A 16,033-nucleotide genomic window follows, 5' to 3' on the forward strand; every position below is an offset into this window, starting at 1 on the left:
CTGGGGGGGGCAGAAAGGGCCCTCCCGGGGCCCAGGTGGGCAGAGCGCCCCCAGGGCCTGCGGCAACTGCGAGGCCGCTTTTCTCCTTCCCCCAGTCTGTGGGAGCCAAGGCTGGTGGCTCGGGGATCCCGCACAGCTGCCACCTTGCTAGCGTGTCTAGAGGCTGCTGCCCCGGGCCGGGGCTGGGCATTCTCTCCGGCCCTCCCCGAAGCCCTCCCTCCTCATTGCTCCCTGGCTCCCAGCTAACATCCCACCTTCTCCTGGAAGTCTTTCCCAGAAGCCCTTAAATCTAGCGCCTCCCTGTGGTGACGGTCTCCCGCATGGCGTCCCCCTGATGGGAGCTCCTGGGGGCGGTGCTGGCTCTAACTTTGCTTTGTGTCCCTCCCAATGCCAGAGCACAGAGTGCCCCCCCCATTCTCGCCCAAATGAGGATCCCCTGGAAATGCTCCCTTGGGCCACTCCAGTGGGCACTGGGGGCGTGTCCTTCAGGGAGCCCCCAGACCCACAAGGAGGAGGCTGGGGGAGCCATTGGGCCTCAGGAGGGAGAGGCCAGAACCACTACCTCGGAGCAGTTACTCGGGCCCCAGCGCTTGGGATGGAAGGCCCCTCAGCGTTCTCTGAGCCTTCCTTTGATCACCTTTTACAATGTCATAAACATCCCTCAATCCCTTGGCCCTTCCCCAGGGACTGGCCTTCGGGCGGAGAGGATCTGCTGCTGCCAGGGTCGCGGTTCTTGGCCAGGCCGCCCGCCCGCCTTGGTCTCCTGGGGGTCTGTGGCCCCTGACGGCACCGCTGGTTCGGCGGCTCCGGGCCGGACCCCCAAAGGCTTTCCGGATTGGCCGGACCACTCCCCTGCAGCGGCCCGGCCTGTTTCCCCAAGCCTTGCCGGTGGGTCTCATTCAGCACAGTCGGTTTTGTCAGCTCTGTCCGTCTGATGGGCGCAGTGGGGACCCTTAGAGGGGTTTCGTCTGCGCCATTTTTGTAGCACGCTTTTAAAAATATGCTTGTGGACAACTCTCCCCCCCCACCCCGACCATTTCTCTCCCCGGGAACAGGCCTTGGGCTGCCGCAGGTGAATCGGTGCCATGGAATATCCCATCTTCAGAGGGAAACTTGGGATGGGCGCCCCCTCCCCCATCCTGCCCCGTTCACCGTTTCCCTTCTAACTTCCACGACATCAATGGGCAAAAATGGTTGCATTTTAATAATCTGTGACCCCCCAGCACCAGCCCCTAGCACCATTGCTCTGTTTATGAGGTGACGTTTTATATTTAGATCCTAATGTATTTGAAGCTGATTATTTTTACAGCTTTAGATACTGGTCTAAACCCAGTTTCTGCCCAGTTGCTTTCCAGTTTTCCAGCAAATTTTGTCCCCAAATCCTTACCCCAGTAGCAAGGCTCTTTGAATTTATTAAACTAGTTCAGTGGTGACCGGGTGGAGCAGGGGCTGGAGCACTGGGTTTGGAGTTGAGTTCAAATCTGCCCTTAGACACTCTGTGTGACCCTAAGCAAGTCCCTGAACCCTGTTTGCCTCAGTTTCCCCATCTGTAAAATGAGCCACAGAAGGCAACGGCAAACCACTCCAGCATCTCCTGTGCCTCTGCAAACCCAACCCAACCTAATGAGGTCATGAAGAACTAGACTGAAATGATCCAACAGCAATTTGTACTAATATTACTAATAAGCATATTCACCTGCATCTGTTCCACATGCGATCGGTCTCATTAATCCATTTTAAATTTTAATCATTACCAAATAGTTCGGATAAATATTGCTTGGTGATACAGTTCAAAATCTGCCATTATGAGATCCTCTTCTTGCTTTTTTGGTTCATTATTTCTCTTGACATTCTTAACTTTTTGTTCCTCCAGATGATTTCCTTCTTTTTTAGAGTAATCTCTTGTTGGTTTAATTAGCACAGCACTCAATAAATACATTCACTTCGATAGTAATATAATTTTTATATATTAACAAGCCCACCCATGAACGCTGAATACATCCCCCATTATTTAGATCTATGTTTCTGTAAAAAGAGTATAGTTCTTATGTAGATGAACTCCCAAATATTCTGTACATTTCAAGGTTATTTTGAACCAACTTTCTTTTTCTTTTTCTGACTTGGGATATTGCTGACAATATACAAAAAGACTGATGACATGTTTTAAATACATATACCTATACCTACAATCATGCATACACATATATATATGTTTTGCTAATTTGCTGAGGTTATTGCTTCAATTAATTATTAAGTTGACTCTCTGGGGGTTCTATAAGGAAGCCATTAAATCATATACAAAAAGTCACCATATTATTTCTTTGTCTATTCCTTTTCTTCCAATTTCTTTTTCTTGTCTTATTGCTACAACTACCAAATAATGGTAATAATGGATATTCTTGCTTTACCTTGGATGTTTTTAGAAAGGCCCCCTAGTAATTCTCCAGCACATATACTTCTGGCTCTTGTTTTTACATAAATACTATTTACCATATTAAGGAAAGGTAAATTTATTCTTATATTTTCTAAAATACGGAATGGGTACTGTATTTTGTCAAAAGCCTTTTTCTGCATTGCAACGATCATGTGGTTTTCATTATTAATATAGTCTGTTATGCTTATTGTTTTCCTTTATTGAACCAATTCTGCCTTCTCAGAATAAATATAACATGGTCATAATTTATAATTTTTAAAGATATCACTTTAATGCCTTTGCTAATATTTTATTCAACTTTTTGCCTTGTTATTCATTAGGATTTTTACTCACTAGGTTTCTTTCTTTGCCTTGTCTGTCCCTAGTTTTGGTATCAAGACCATATTTGTATCATAGAAGGAATATTTAGGATTTCTTTTTTTTTTCAATTTTTGCAAAGAGTTTATATAATATTGAAGTTACTCATTCTTTGAGTACTTGAAAAAATTCACTTGGGAATCTCTTTGGTTCTGAGATTGGGTTATTTCAATTTTCTATTTCTTATTCTTTCCATTTGAGTACATTATATTTTTGTAAATATGCATCCATTTCATTTATTTGTTTTATTGGATTTAAAACAATTTCGCACAATTTTCTTTATTTTCTCTTGTTTTTTATGAAATTTCCCATTATTTTTTCATATTGACAAGTTTTTTCTTTCTTTTCAAAAAACAAGTTAAGGAAATATTATTATATGACTTCTATAATAATTAATTTTAAAACATAATTTTACTTACCAACTGAGCAGCTTGTTTTGTTTTGTTCATCTTTTTTTTGAATTTCATAAATTCTTCTTTGGGAGGAGAGAGGTAATTTATTGATTTTCTTCTTAGTTGTAGGCCCAGTTCACTGATGTGTTCTTTTTGAAGGTGGGGGGAGGCGGCTAGCCCAATATTTACTGAAGCAGCCCCACGTGGTGTTCGGTGGTCTCGCGGTTTTGTTTTCGGTTTGCTTGCCTTGCCATGAAGAGGAAGGAGCCCTCCAGACTGTCACTGAGTTAGAGGAACTCCGGCTCCTCTTTTCTGCTGGATCCTTCGGGTGAGGAGTGGGAGCCTGTGTGGGGTGAGAGAAGCTCAGAGTTGTTCAGTCCCTCGAAGCTGTTTGTCTTTCTGCTGCTCTTGCTCCTGTGTGACTTGTTCTTGGGACCCTCTGGCCCCTTATGCATCAGTTCATATGCGGTTTCTCGGAAATCACCGGCACGATCATTTCTTACCCTGGGATTCCCACCCTCCAAAGCGTCATTTATTAGCTCGAGGCAGGGCAGGGGGCCCGGGCCCGGGAAGGCTTCCGCTCCTGCCCATCCCTCACCCAGCGGGGTTGGCTGGAGAGTGGAGGGAGAAAAAAATAAGCGTCTGATTATTGGGAAAAGTCGCTGCTGTTCAGTTGTTTGTAACGCCGTGACCCCATGAGGGGCTTCCTCGGGAAAGCTGCTGGAGTGGTTTGTTATTTCCCTCTCCAGCTCATTTTACTGATGAAAAAAAAAAAAAAGCAAAAAAAAACCGATTCTTCCCAAGCCCCACAGCCAGGAGGTGTCCGAGCGGGATTTCCTCCCAGGAAGCCAGTCTTCCTGACCCCAGGCCTAAGTGCTGCCTCCCCCGGACACCAGCCGCCGACCGCAGGCTCTTTAAGGCCATTGTCACTCCTGCCCGCGACCGTTTTCCTGGAGTGGAACAAATTCTTCTCCAGGCCCCGGTCACCTCTCTGTGGATCGCTAGGGTGCGGGAAGGTTGTTCGGGAGACCCGGCGGGCTGGCGGCTCTTACTTCCCCCTCGGACCCCGGGAAAAGTCCGGAAGGATCCTCCCTCTCACACAGAAGGAGCCACCTTTCCCTCCCTGACCAGCTGAGGCAGACACAGCCTGGCCCACCCGGATGCTGTGAGCAAAGAGAATCCGGACCCCCCAACCCCCCAGAATCATGGAAAACAATAGGGGAAACCAAGCAGCAAAGTCAGCGGGGACCCAGCCCTAGGGGCACTGCTAGCAGGGCAGAAAAACCAGGGGCACGGAGTAATCTCCCAGTCCGGGGGTGGGGGGGGCAGGTCCCCAGTCCCAGTGTAGGGGCAGGTTCCCAGTCCTGGGGGGGGCAGGTCCCCAGTCCCAGTGGAGGGACAGGTCCCCAGTCCCAGTGGGGGGGCAGGTCCCCAGTCCTGGGGGGGCAGGTCCCCAGTCCCAGTGGGGGGGCAGGTCTCCAGTGGGGAGGAGGGTGTATCAGGTCCCCAGTGCTGGGGGGGGTGCGGCAGGTCCCCAGTCCTGGGGGGGCAGGTCCCCAGTCCCAGTGGGGGGGCAGGTCCCCAGTCCTGGGGGGGCAGGTCCCCAGTCCCAGTGGAGGGGCAGGTCCCCAGTCCTGGGGGGGCAGGTCCCCAGTCCCAGTGGGGGGGCAGGTCCCCAGTCCTGGGGGGGCAGGTCCCCAGTCCCAGTGGGGGGGAGGGGGGCGAGGTGGGTGCTTTCCCTCCCCAGAGAGAGGAACTCCTGGGGAGGCTGGAAGAGAGGCTGTTCCTCAGAAGTAAGAGCTTTGGGGGACCCTGGAGGACTCAGCCCATCGGGAGCACTAACGGAGGCCCGAGGAGGAGGGACGCTCAGATCCCCTGACACCAAGTGCGAGGTTGTCCCGACCTGGGGAAGCCGGGCGGGAGAGGTGCAGGGCAAGCTGGCTCTCCTGGAGGGAAGGGCGCTGCAGGGGGTCCAGCAGAACCTCGGCCCCATCGGGCCCAGTGCCACCCACAGGCAGGGGCTGCCCTGGTGCCACCTGCACCCGCTTTGGGGCATCGCTTCAAAGGGCGGCAGGGGATGCTCCCTGCCTGTGGCACCAGCCGGTGGCGGGCAGAGCGTCCCCCAGGAATGCTGGGATTCCCAGCAGCCACGACTGGCATGGGGCGTCTCCCCGGCAGCTCCTGCCCGGCGGGGTTGCCTGTGAGCGGAGGGCCCTGCGGGGGCCGGCGGGCAGATCACAGCCCCTGCAGACACGGTGCCCGCCTGCCCAGGACACCGGAAATGCCGCTCTGATCCCAGACGCGCCGCTGGGCAAACCGCCGCTGGGTGCTGGGGGGGCAGGAGTACCAGAGGTGGGGTCCCAGAAGGAGGGGGGGCAGGGCAAATGCCGGACACTCCCCCCCACAGGGCCAGGGCACAGGGGAATTGGAAGGAATGGGCAGCTGGGGGAAGCAGCCCAGTCCTGAGCAGCCGCGGGGGCAGCGGCAAAGCCGGGAGGGACAGAGGGGACCTTGAGGCACCTCCCGGTTGGTGGGGGGAAGGGGGCATATCTGGGGGGGTCTCCCCACAGGCAGCCCGGCATGGAGGGCTTCGGAGGCCTGGAGAGGTGGCCCGCGGAGCCGGTCTGGGAAGGGCGGCTCCAGGACCCTGGAGAGGGACCCTGGCCAGGTCTGGAGGAGGCCAGGGGAGGCTTCGGGGGCTAAGGGCCGCCCGTGCCCCCTCCTGAGCCCTGACCAGGTGGCTGGGCCACGGGCGCTCTCTAGCCTGTGCCCTCTCGGGGGGCATGTGCCCGCTTCGGGGGTTCCTCATGGATGCCCCATTTTTGCCGCTTCCTTTCCTGTGCTATTAAACGCCTTTTACTCGAAGTAACGCGTCCTCCGACTGAGGCTGAAGGCTCAGGCTCGGGGGTGACTGGGAGCTAACCTGCGGAGCCTCTGAGCCTGGCGAGCTTTTCTCGAGAAGCCCCCAGAGACCCCGACATTGTCCGGGGCGGGGCTGGGGTCAGGGGGCGGAGCATCTCCGGGCCGGATGGCTTCTGGCTCCGCCCACCTTGGGGTCCGCGGCCCCCCCCGGGCACTCCCCCCCCCCCCCCCCCCCCCCCCACCCCCCGGCCACTTTGTCTGTGTGAGAGGCCGGAGTTTCTGAGTAATTACCGCATTCCGCAGGGATTAGGCCGAGGTCTGGGCGGCGCCTGAGTCATTCTGGGCGGGCGCCAGCGGGATACCTGGCGCGGGCCGGGCCGAGCCGAAACCAGGTTAGGCCAGAATCCCTGAGCCCGGAGCTGCGCGGGGGCGTCCCCAAGGCGGACTTCCCGGCGGTCAGAGGCAGCGGCGCCCCGGGGGCCGTCGGGGACAGACAGAGGGGGCTGCGGAGCCCCGCAAAGGGCCCCCCAGGCGGCAGATCCCACCTCGTCTGAGCCTCACAATAACCCTGGGCAGGAGGCGCCCTATTTGTCCCCACTTTACCGATGAGGACCCGGAGGTGGACGGCCCAGGCTCGCCCAGCCAGGAAGTACCAGAGGCCGGATGGTCCCCGGCCGGGGCCCGGGTTAGGAGACACTTCTGCGCCCCTTCCCTGGGGCTTCCTGTGCGACCTCTGGGGCCCTGCAGGACGAGGTCCGGCCTCCTCCCCGAGGGGGCTCCACGTCCTTCTGGCCGCTGTCCAGCCTGCCCCAAGCACTCAGATGGTCAAGAGGCTCCGTGGGCCCTTCCAGGGAACCCCCCCCCCCAGCCCGAGGTTGTGCCTGGAGTGAAATCCTCCCCGAAACCGGAACCAGGACCAGGCTGGTGCCCACGGAAGGGAAAGGATCCCCCCATCCTGCCTGTGCCTGGGGGCCCTTCCCTGCACTCGGGAGGGAGAGAAAGAAGAGGGGGAAAAGGGAGACCCGGAGAGGGGGAAGGGAAGGCAGATGGAGACAGAGACAGAGAGAGACAGAGAGAGACAGAGAGAGAGAGAGACAGAGTGAGACAGAGAGACAGAGAGAAAGAGAGAGAGAGATAGAGACAGAGAGAGACAGAGAGAGGGAGAGACAGAGAGAGACAGAGAGACAGAGACAGAGAGAGACAGAGAGAGACAGAGAGAGAGGAGAGAGGAGAGAGACAGAGACAGAGAGAGACAGAGAGAGAGAGAGAGACAGAGAGAGACAGAGAGACAGAGACAAAGAGAGAGACAGAGAGAGAGAGAGACAGAGACAGAGAGAGAGGAGAGAGGGAGAGACAGAGACAGAGAGAGATAGAGACAGAGAGAGACAGAGAGAGGGAGAGAGAGAGAGAGACAGAGACAGAGAGAGACAGAGAGAGATAGATAGAGAGAGAGAGAGAGACAGAGAGAGAGGAGAGAGGAGAGACAGAGAGAGATAGAGAGAGACAGAGAGAGACAGAGAGAGAGGAGAGAGGGAGAGACAGAGACAGAGAGAGACAGAGAGAGATAGAGACAGAGAGAGAGAGGAGAGAGGGAGAGAGAGAGAGGAGAGAGGGAGAGACAGAGAGAGAGACAGAGAGACAGAGACAGAAAGGGAGAGACAGAGAGACAGACAGAGACAGAGAGAGACACAGAGAGAGACAGAGAGAGACACAGAGAGAGAGGAGAGAGGGAGAGACAGAGACCGAGACAGAGAGAGAGACAGACAGCAGAGTCAGAGAAAGGTAGACATGGCCGGAGGCATCTGTATCCCCCTCCCTCCCCCCCTCCCCACACCGTTTGTGTTCCCATAGCCTCCAGGTAGCCGGGCCCTTCCTGGCCACTCTCGGTCTTTCCTCTTCATCCATGCTGTTTGGAGTCCACGTTGAGCCAAATGTGTTCTGTATCAGGGCCGGGGGCTGGGGGTTAGGGGGAGCCAGGGCACAGGAGCTGGGACATCCCTTTGTGCCCCTGCGCCCCCCCCCCCGCCTCTCTCCCCTGGGTCTGTGTCTGCCCCAAGCGGCTTCCAGCCATCGATTCACCCCCAAGAAGGTCAGAACCACAAGCCGGCTCTGGGACCTGGCCCAGCTGCCATGGGGGACAGAAGGGGGTCGGGAGCTTTGGAAAAGGGAGGCTGTGGTGGGGCAAGGGCCATCCAAGGGAGCCGAGGCCCTGGGCCCCGTAAGGGGGGCAATCACCCCAATTTCCTGGGCCTCCCGGGGCGGGGGCCGTGAGAAGTGCGGGTTTCTGGGGCAGGAGGCGCGGGATGTCACCTGGGGCCTGGGGGACTCTCTACCACAGGAGGGCGGGAGCCCACCCACCGCAAAAAGCCTGGAAGGCCCCCGGGGCCCCCACAAAAGCAGCAGCCATGAGAGAGGGAGGGGCTTCTTCGCCTTGACCCCTGCCCTTTCCTGCACTCCCCGGTTAAGTCTGGGGGCCCGGTTTGACTTCAGACGGATACCCGAGGGCCCCGTGGGTTTGGGCTTCCGGGGGTTGCCCCGTGCTAACCTCCAGCTGCCCCAGCGCGGCTGCCACGAGCCGGACGGGGGAGCCAACGGCCCTGCTTGGGCTGCTCCTGGTCCCGACATTGCCCAGTGGCACCCCCTGGGGGCAGACAGCGCCCCCATCCCACCCGCCCTGCGGGGGCTCCTGGCCCTTCCGGCCACCACTGACAACGCGGAGGGCCTGGGCCCGGCCTCCAGAAAACCCTGAGGTCCTTTGAGATTTTAGTTCCTCCGGAGGGGTTTAAGAAAGCTTGGGCCAAGGGCAGGGGGCTCTTGTCAGAAGTGGCTCCGGGTCCTTGCTTCTTGTTACTGAGGGGGCCACGGACGGGCTGCACTGGGGGGCTCTGGGCTCTCCCAGTTACACCTCGGGGTCAGGCCTCCGAGGGCTCCGGCCCCTCCCCCAGCTCTAAAGCGACCTGGGACCTCTGCCCGCCAGGGGCAGTGCCTGGGTCTCAAAGAGCAGCTGCGGAGGTGGATTTCTCACGCTTCTGACTCTACGTGCCCGCCCCGCACACGCACACTCGCACACAGTTGCACACTCACACACTCGCATACTCACACACTTGCACGCATGCTTGCACACTCACACACACTTGCACACTCACACTTATTTGCACACTCACACTTACACACACACACTTGCACACTCACACACACTTACACGCACGCACACCCCGGCTCTCCAGGCCCTGGCCCTCCTCAGACTCCCCGAGGGCCCGTCCCCAGGCCCGGGGGCCGCTGGCAGAGGCACTGGGCCGGGATGCCCAGGGAGCTCCCAGCCCTGAGAGGAGAGCATGAGCTCAGTGCCCCAGCCCGGGCACTCCCAGCCTCCCCTGCCCCCCGCCCCCCTCCACCCCGCCCAGCGAAATCCCCGGGGCCGGGGCGCGTTCCGACCAGGCTGGGCCCCGGGGCCGGGCACCCCCCGCCCCCCGCCGTGGCCCAGAGACAGGCGGCCCATTCAGGCCGTCCCGGCGGGCCCGGTGCCCGGGATAATTACGGGCATAACTGGGTGATTGTCTGCCTCCTTTGAACTTGCCGGCAGTTTCCTGGGTCCTGCCCCGGCCCCGGTGGAGCCCGGAGGCCCTTCCCAGGCTTGAGGTGTGCCCGCCCGGCCCCCTCCCCCACGCCCCACCCAGACAACGGGCCTCCGGCTCCAGGACCGTCCCACACCCCGGGGAGTCCGGCCGACGTCTGGCCCGAGCAGGGCAAGGCTGGGACAGGTACGGAGCCGGGGGCTCCCCGAGGAAGGAGCCGGTCACCGAGGGGCTTCTCTGCGGCCTCGGCCCGTCCTTCTGTCTTCTCCTTAACGTGAATTCAATTCCTATTACATATTTTCTACAACTGATGTTATGCTAGCATTAATCCTTCTCAATATTAGTCCTATGAGTATATTGTTATTTACTAATTAATATTAACATAATAACACGTGTGTTTTCTATAATATATAATTTGTTGTATTAATAGTCATTCTCTTTAATATTAAAATCAGTAATAACAGTCCCTATCTGGGGGACACCACGGTCCCATTTCTCTTCCTACGGGGCTCCTTCCAGGGGCTCCTGCTAAATCCTAAGCCACATCCTACCCAGTCCCGTCTCCTTCCTGGGCGCCTCCTCCCAGTGTGGGCTGCGTCATCCCGGGGCTCGCTATGCAGCCCCCTCCTCCCCGAGCCCCCTGCAGCGTCTCCCTTTGGAGGTCCCAGAAGCCCCTCGTGGCCCCCGGCCCGGCAGAGCTTCGTCATCCCCGTGACTGCCCCGGGCCGGTGACCCGGCACTCCCTCGCACTGCCCCCAGGTCCGGCATCCCCACCTTTCAGACATGGCGGCGTCCCCTGGGAGCTGCCCCCCCCCCAACTCGCCTTCGCCAAAGCCGCCTAGGGCTGCCTTCAGGCCCCATCCCCAATCTCTGCCTCGGCAGGAGGCCTTCCCTGGCCCCGCGCCCCCTTTAGTGCCTTCCCTGGTCCCGAGCCCCCTTTAGTGCCTTCCCTGGCCCCGAGCCCCCTTTAGTGCCTTCCCTGGTCCCGAGCCCCCTTTAGTGCCTTCCCTGGTCCCGAGCCCCCTTTAGTGCCTTCCCTGGTCCGAGCCCCCTTTAGTGCCTTCCCTGGCTCCGACCCCCCTTTAGTGCCTTCCTGGCTCCGACCCCCCTTTAGTGCCTTCCCTGGCTCCGACCCCCCTTTAGTGCCTTCCCTGGCTCCGACCCCCCTTTAGTGCCTTCCCTGGTCCCGAGCCCCCTTTAGTGCCTTCCCTATGACCTGAGCCCCCTTTAGTGCTTTCCCTATGACCTGAGCCCCCTTTAGTGCTTTCCCTGGTCCCGAGTCCCCTTTAGTGCCTTCCCTGGCCCTGAGCTCCCTTTAGTGCTTTCCCTGGTCCCGAGTCCCCTTTAGTGCCTTCCCTGGCCCTGAGCTCCCTTTAGTGCCTTCCATGGTCCCGCACCCCTTTTAGTGCCTTCCCTGGTCCCGAGCCCCCTTTAGTGCCTTCCCTGGTCCCGAGCCCCCTTTAGTGCCTTCCCTGGTCCCGAGCCCCCTTTAGTGCCTTCCCTGGCCCTGAGCTCCCTTTAGTGCTTTCCCTGGTCCCGAGTCCCCTTTAGTGCCTTCCCTGGCCCTGAGCTCCTTTAGTGCCTTCCATGGTCCCGCACCCCTTTTAGTGCCTTCCCTGGTCCCGCACCCCTTTTAGTGCCTTCCCTGGTCCCGAGCCCCCTTTAGTGCCTTCCCTGGCCCCGAGCCCCCGTTAGTGCCTTCCTGGCCCCGAGCCCCCTTCAGTGCCTTCCCTGGCTCCGAGCCCCCTTCAGTGCCTTCCCTGGTCCCGAGCCCCCTTTAGTGCCTTCCCTGGCCCTGAGGCCCCTTTAGTGCTTTCCCTACGACCTGAGCCCCCTTTAGTGCCTTCCTGGCCCTGCGCCCCCTTTAGTGCCTTCCCTGGCCCTGAGCCCCCTTTAGTGCTTTCCCTATGACCTGAGCCCCCTTTAGTGCCTTCCCTCTAAAATCGCCTCCGCTACGTTGTGGGGCTCTTTGCACGTGGCCCCCCACTTCAGAAGTGGCTCTTCTTAGGGGCAGGGACTGGGTTCGTTCGCCCCCAGCGCACACAGGAGCTTCATAAATGCGCGCTGGTCCATTGAGGATCCCTCAGCCCCGGGTGGTCGCTCCCTTCCCAGTTTGCCGTGGGATTCAGATCCCGTGGCCGTTTGGAACGGATGCGCTGCACAGAGCACGGGGGGAGGGGGGGAGGGGGGGGAGGGGTGCGTTGGGGGGCTAGAATCAGACAGGACACGGGATGGAATCCAAGCAACTCCCCCCACCCCCCATCCTGCCATTGATCCCGGATGCGTCCTGCCACGGGGAGCGGGGGGAGGGTCTCTCAACTTCGCCTGGCAGACAGGCCTTCGCTCCGAGGGCTAATTGATTAAATCCAATCAGCTAATTCTTTGTTCCTTCTGGTGTGACCTTGACCTCTCCATTTGCCCTTTTCCTTCCCAGCTCTCTTCTCACTGATCCCAGGCCTTCTAGCGGCGTTTGAAGGGGGCCTGCTGGTCAAGGGGACCCCCCGCTCAGGGCCCGCCTCTGGGAGCGCATCCCAAAGGCTAGAAAAATGAGCAAAGGGACCACAGAAAATTACTATAGCGACAGGGAGGGTAAAAGCGCCGGCCCAGAAGAAGGCCCAAATCTCAAAACCGCTCCAGGCAAAGCCTGAAAGGGGGACTCGTCCCAAGCCCCGACAGGATTCCAGGAAGCGCTCAAAAAGAGTTCTAAAAATCAGAACGGGGGAGAGAGAAGAGGGAGAAAATCTGACTGTGACGGAGCGTCCGCGTCTCCAAAAATCCCCGAGTTACGAGAGCTGGTGCAGGATGAAGCGAGCAGGCGGGAGGATTCTGCGCAGTGACGCGGCTCCCGCCCCGGAGGGCTCTGGATGGCGCTGGTTCCCAGGCCTCGGCCTCCCTGGAAGGAACTGATGGAGTCCGAGGGAAGCTTTGGTTTCGGGGGGGGGGGGCACTGTCCGTTTTCTTTCACCTCAGGGAGAACGAGGGAACGTTTTGTGTGACTGTGGAACCGATATCAAACTTCTGGCCTTGTCATTGAGAGGGAGGAAGGGCCAGAAGGTGGAGCTCAGGAACTTAGTGGGTAAAAAACCAAACCTGCGCCTGCACTTAGAGGCCGGCTGGTAATGCCCTGGGTTCTGAGTTGCAGTCCCGCCTCAGACTCTCACTGGTCCTGGGCCCCGAAGGAGTCAGCCCGGGGAGCCTCGGTTCGCTCGTCTGTAGAATGGGGATAACAGCTGGGAGGACCCCGCGGGCCGGGCAGCCCCTCAGTGCTTTGCAGACCGCAGGGAGCTCGTTCCCAAGGCCAGGGGGCCTTGAGTTCTAGGCAGGCGAAGAGCCAAGGAGACGGGGGCACCGTGAGGTCTCCATCCCTTCCCCCGCTCCTGGGCCGGCTCTTCCCTCAGCCAAAGACGGCAGCCCAGAGCGGCCCTGACTGCGTCCTGCTGGCACAGGGGGAGCCTCTGCTCCCGTTCCCGCCCCGGTCCCCCTGACCACGAGCCCTCACGGACCCTGCCCTTGGGGCGGGGAGGGGGACGGGGAGGCTGCCAGGCAGGGAGGCAGAAGTCCGGCCAGAGCCCGGGGAAATCCCCCAAGCTGGCAGTGCCAAGTGCCCGCGGCAGGAGACACAGATGGCAAATGCTTCCCGGCTCCAACCTCGTCTCCTCGGGCACAGCCGGCTCACAGAGCTCTCTGGGCCCCTGGGCTGCAGGCCGTGCCTCAGGAAAGGAAGACGCTATTAGTGCAGCATCTGCCATGAGGCGGGAAGTCGTGGAAGGCAGTGGGCTTGAAGGGCAGCCCCAGGGGCCAAGTGCCAGGCCGCCCGTCCCCGGCGTGTGACCCCCTGCCAGCGCCGGGAAACTGTCCCCGGTGCCCTTATGGCAGAGGCAGAGAGGGCCCCGCCCTCCAGCCCATGGCCAGAAGCCCCTGGACAGCAGCAGCCCCTCCCGGTGGGAGCGCCGCCAGCCCCTCAGCACCCTGGGAGGGGACACGAGGGAACCTGACAGTGTACGCGGTGGGGGCGGGGGCGCTTCTCTGCACTCCTGGGGGGGTGTCCTAGACCTGCCTCATCTGTGGCCCCGGGCTTCCCAATCAGGGCAAAGGCAGAAACTCTCCTCCTGCCTCCCCTGCCCCAAAGTACCAAGAGCAAGGTCAAGTAGGCAGAAGCAGAGAAGACCACTTCTGGAAGGAAGGAGGGAGGGAGGAAGGAGGGAGGGAGGGAGGGAGGGAAGGAAGGAGGGAGGGAGGGAAGGAAGGAGGGAGGGAGGGAAGAAAAGGAGGGAGGGAGGGAGGGAGGGAAGGAGGAGGGAGGGAGGGAAGGAGGGAGGGAGGAGGGAGGGAAGAAAAGGAGGGAGGGAGGGAGGGAGGGAAGGAAGCAGGGAGGGAAGAAAAGGAGGGAGGGAGGGAGGGAAGGAAGGAAGGAGGGAGGGAGGGAAGGAGGAGGGAGGGAGGGAAGAAAAGGAGGGAGGGAGGGAAGGAGGGAAGAAAAGGAGGGAGGGAGGGAGGGAGGGAAGGAGGGAGGGAGGGAAGGAAGGAAGGAGGAGGGAGGGAGGGAGGGAAGGAAGGAGGGAGGGAGGGAGGGAAGGAAGAAAAGGAGGGAGGGAGGGAGGGAGGGGAAAATTTGGGAAAGAAGATTTTGTAAGCGTGAATACCGAAAAATTACCCAGGCGCTGCCATGAATCCCCCCACCCCCCACCCCCCAGAGAGAGTGCCCAAAGTCCAAGGTCTGGCACCAAGAACATCCCCAGTGGCTGGAGAGCACAAGGCAGAGCCCGAGTTCCGCCATCGCTGGCAGGGGGCCAGGGAGCGGCCCTGGGTTGGGGAAGGTCTAGGACGCTTCCTAAGGGCCACGTAGGTCTTCCCAGCAACCTTCCATGGACAGGGGCGGGGGCTGAGAGGAGGGTCCCTGTGAGGAAACGGAGGCTCACAGAGGGGAACCAGACCCAGGGTGACAGAATGTTCCAACGTAGCCAACTCGGGCCCCGGCCTCCCAGTTCGGGCTCCTTCCGCATTCTGTCTAACGAGGCCGGGGAGGTGTGAACAGACACCGGTTGTTGTGCAAAGGATCTGGGGGACGCAGGGAGAGGACGGGAAGCCTCAGAGAGCCAGCGGTGGGACGGGGCAGGCAGGAAAGTGAGAGCCATCGTAGGTCACATGGAGAGAGGCGCCAGAGGTGCCAGGAGATGGCAAGCCCTCCTCGATTCTGGGGGTCTCCAGGCAAGGAGACAGGGAGAGCCCTCCCCCCCAGAGCCATTCCCCCCCAGGGAGAGCCCTCCCCCTCAGGGAGAACCAGGGAAGGACACTCCTCTGGGGAGCCACTACAAGGTGCTCCTCTGGGGTCAGAGACAGGGGGACCCTCTGGGAGGCTGACGGGGCCTTTCTGTGTGGAAGGAGGCTCCAGACTCTGCCTGGGCTGGGGGATTAGCCCCCACACTTCCCAGGCTAGAGGGGGCAAAGAGCCCCAAGGCGCAGCGGGAGCAGCCGCTCCCTTCCCTGGGCTCCCGCGGAGTCGGACCAGAGATGGCTCATCCCTCCCCCACCCACAGCAGCCCCTTCCCCAGCGAGCGGCTCCCACCTGCTCCCAGGGCTGCCGGGTGCACAGAGCTCACAACCCCATCGAGGAAGCCCGGGGGCGCTGGCTGGGGGTCCCACATGCCCCCCCTGCGCCCCCAGGGAGGCCCACTCAGAACTGAAGCCAAGCCTGTTTATTCTCTCTCAAGGGCTCCTGATGCCCAGACAGGCCCTGCCAGGGGCTGCCCCCTCCCCCACCCGCCCCCAAGGGGCCCTGGCCAGTCAGCACCAAGGACAGCTCCCGGCCAGCTGCTGCTCACTCGTGGGTCTCCGAGGGTCCTGTCCGGGCAGGGGCCAGAGAGCAGTGAAGGCGGCAGGAGGCCGGACCGTCACGCTCGGGGCTCCCAGGCCTCTTGGGCAGCTGTGGGGACAGAGAGGTTGCCCTCAGGGTGGGGAGGAGGCAGCTGAGGACCGCAGGGGACGTTCCGGGGAGGGGAGACCCCCAGCCTCACCCCGCCAGCCCATCTTCCCTAAGGGCCCCTGGGGGGCGGGGTGGGGAGTGAACAGCAAGAGCAGAAGCTCAGGCCCCCTCCCCTCGCTGGGGTCTAGGAGCCCCCCTTATTTCCAGCCTTCCTCGGCTTCCTCCTTTGTAAAGTGAGGGGGGCTGTGGGGGCAGGAGGCCTTGGGGAGCCCCAGGGGCGGGACGTTGGAGCCAGAAGGGGAGGGAGGGGAAGGACCTGGGGCCCGGGGCCGGTCGCGCTCCATGTGCAGGGCGGTCACCAGGAAGCAGCCCCCGCCCAGCGCGCCCACGAAGGCGCAGACGAGGAAGCTGTACTGCAGACTGCGGAAGAGCCCCAGGAAGGAGTCCCCGTGCACTGCCTGGAGGGCGCTGGCCACCTGCCCAAGAGAAG

At 59.9% G+C, this 16,033-nt stretch overlaps 1 protein-coding gene across 1 annotated transcript in view; it reads right to left on the bottom strand.

The window, feature by feature from the left end:
• Positions 1–15,301: 15,301 nt before the first annotated feature.
• The window catches only part of SPNS3 (SPNS lysolipid transporter 3, sphingosine-1-phosphate (putative)), a 37,706-nt gene continuing 36,974 nt past the window's right edge, over positions 15,302–16,033 (bottom strand). Inside the window, exons 11-12 of the mRNA XM_051991541.1 lie at positions 15,860–16,019; positions 15,302–15,543 (exon numbers count right to left, since the gene is read on the bottom strand). Of these exons, the coding sequence (XP_051847501.1) occupies positions 15,512–15,543; positions 15,860–16,019 (192 nt within the window). The 3' untranslated portion in view covers positions 15,302–15,511. The remainder of the gene's footprint in view (positions 15,544–15,859; positions 16,020–16,033) is intronic.

Source organism: Antechinus flavipes, chromosome 3 (assembly GCF_016432865.1).
Source record: "Antechinus flavipes isolate AdamAnt ecotype Samford, QLD, Australia chromosome 3, AdamAnt_v2, whole genome shotgun sequence".
NCBI classification, from domain to species: domain Eukaryota; kingdom Metazoa; phylum Chordata; class Mammalia; order Dasyuromorphia; family Dasyuridae; genus Antechinus; species Antechinus flavipes.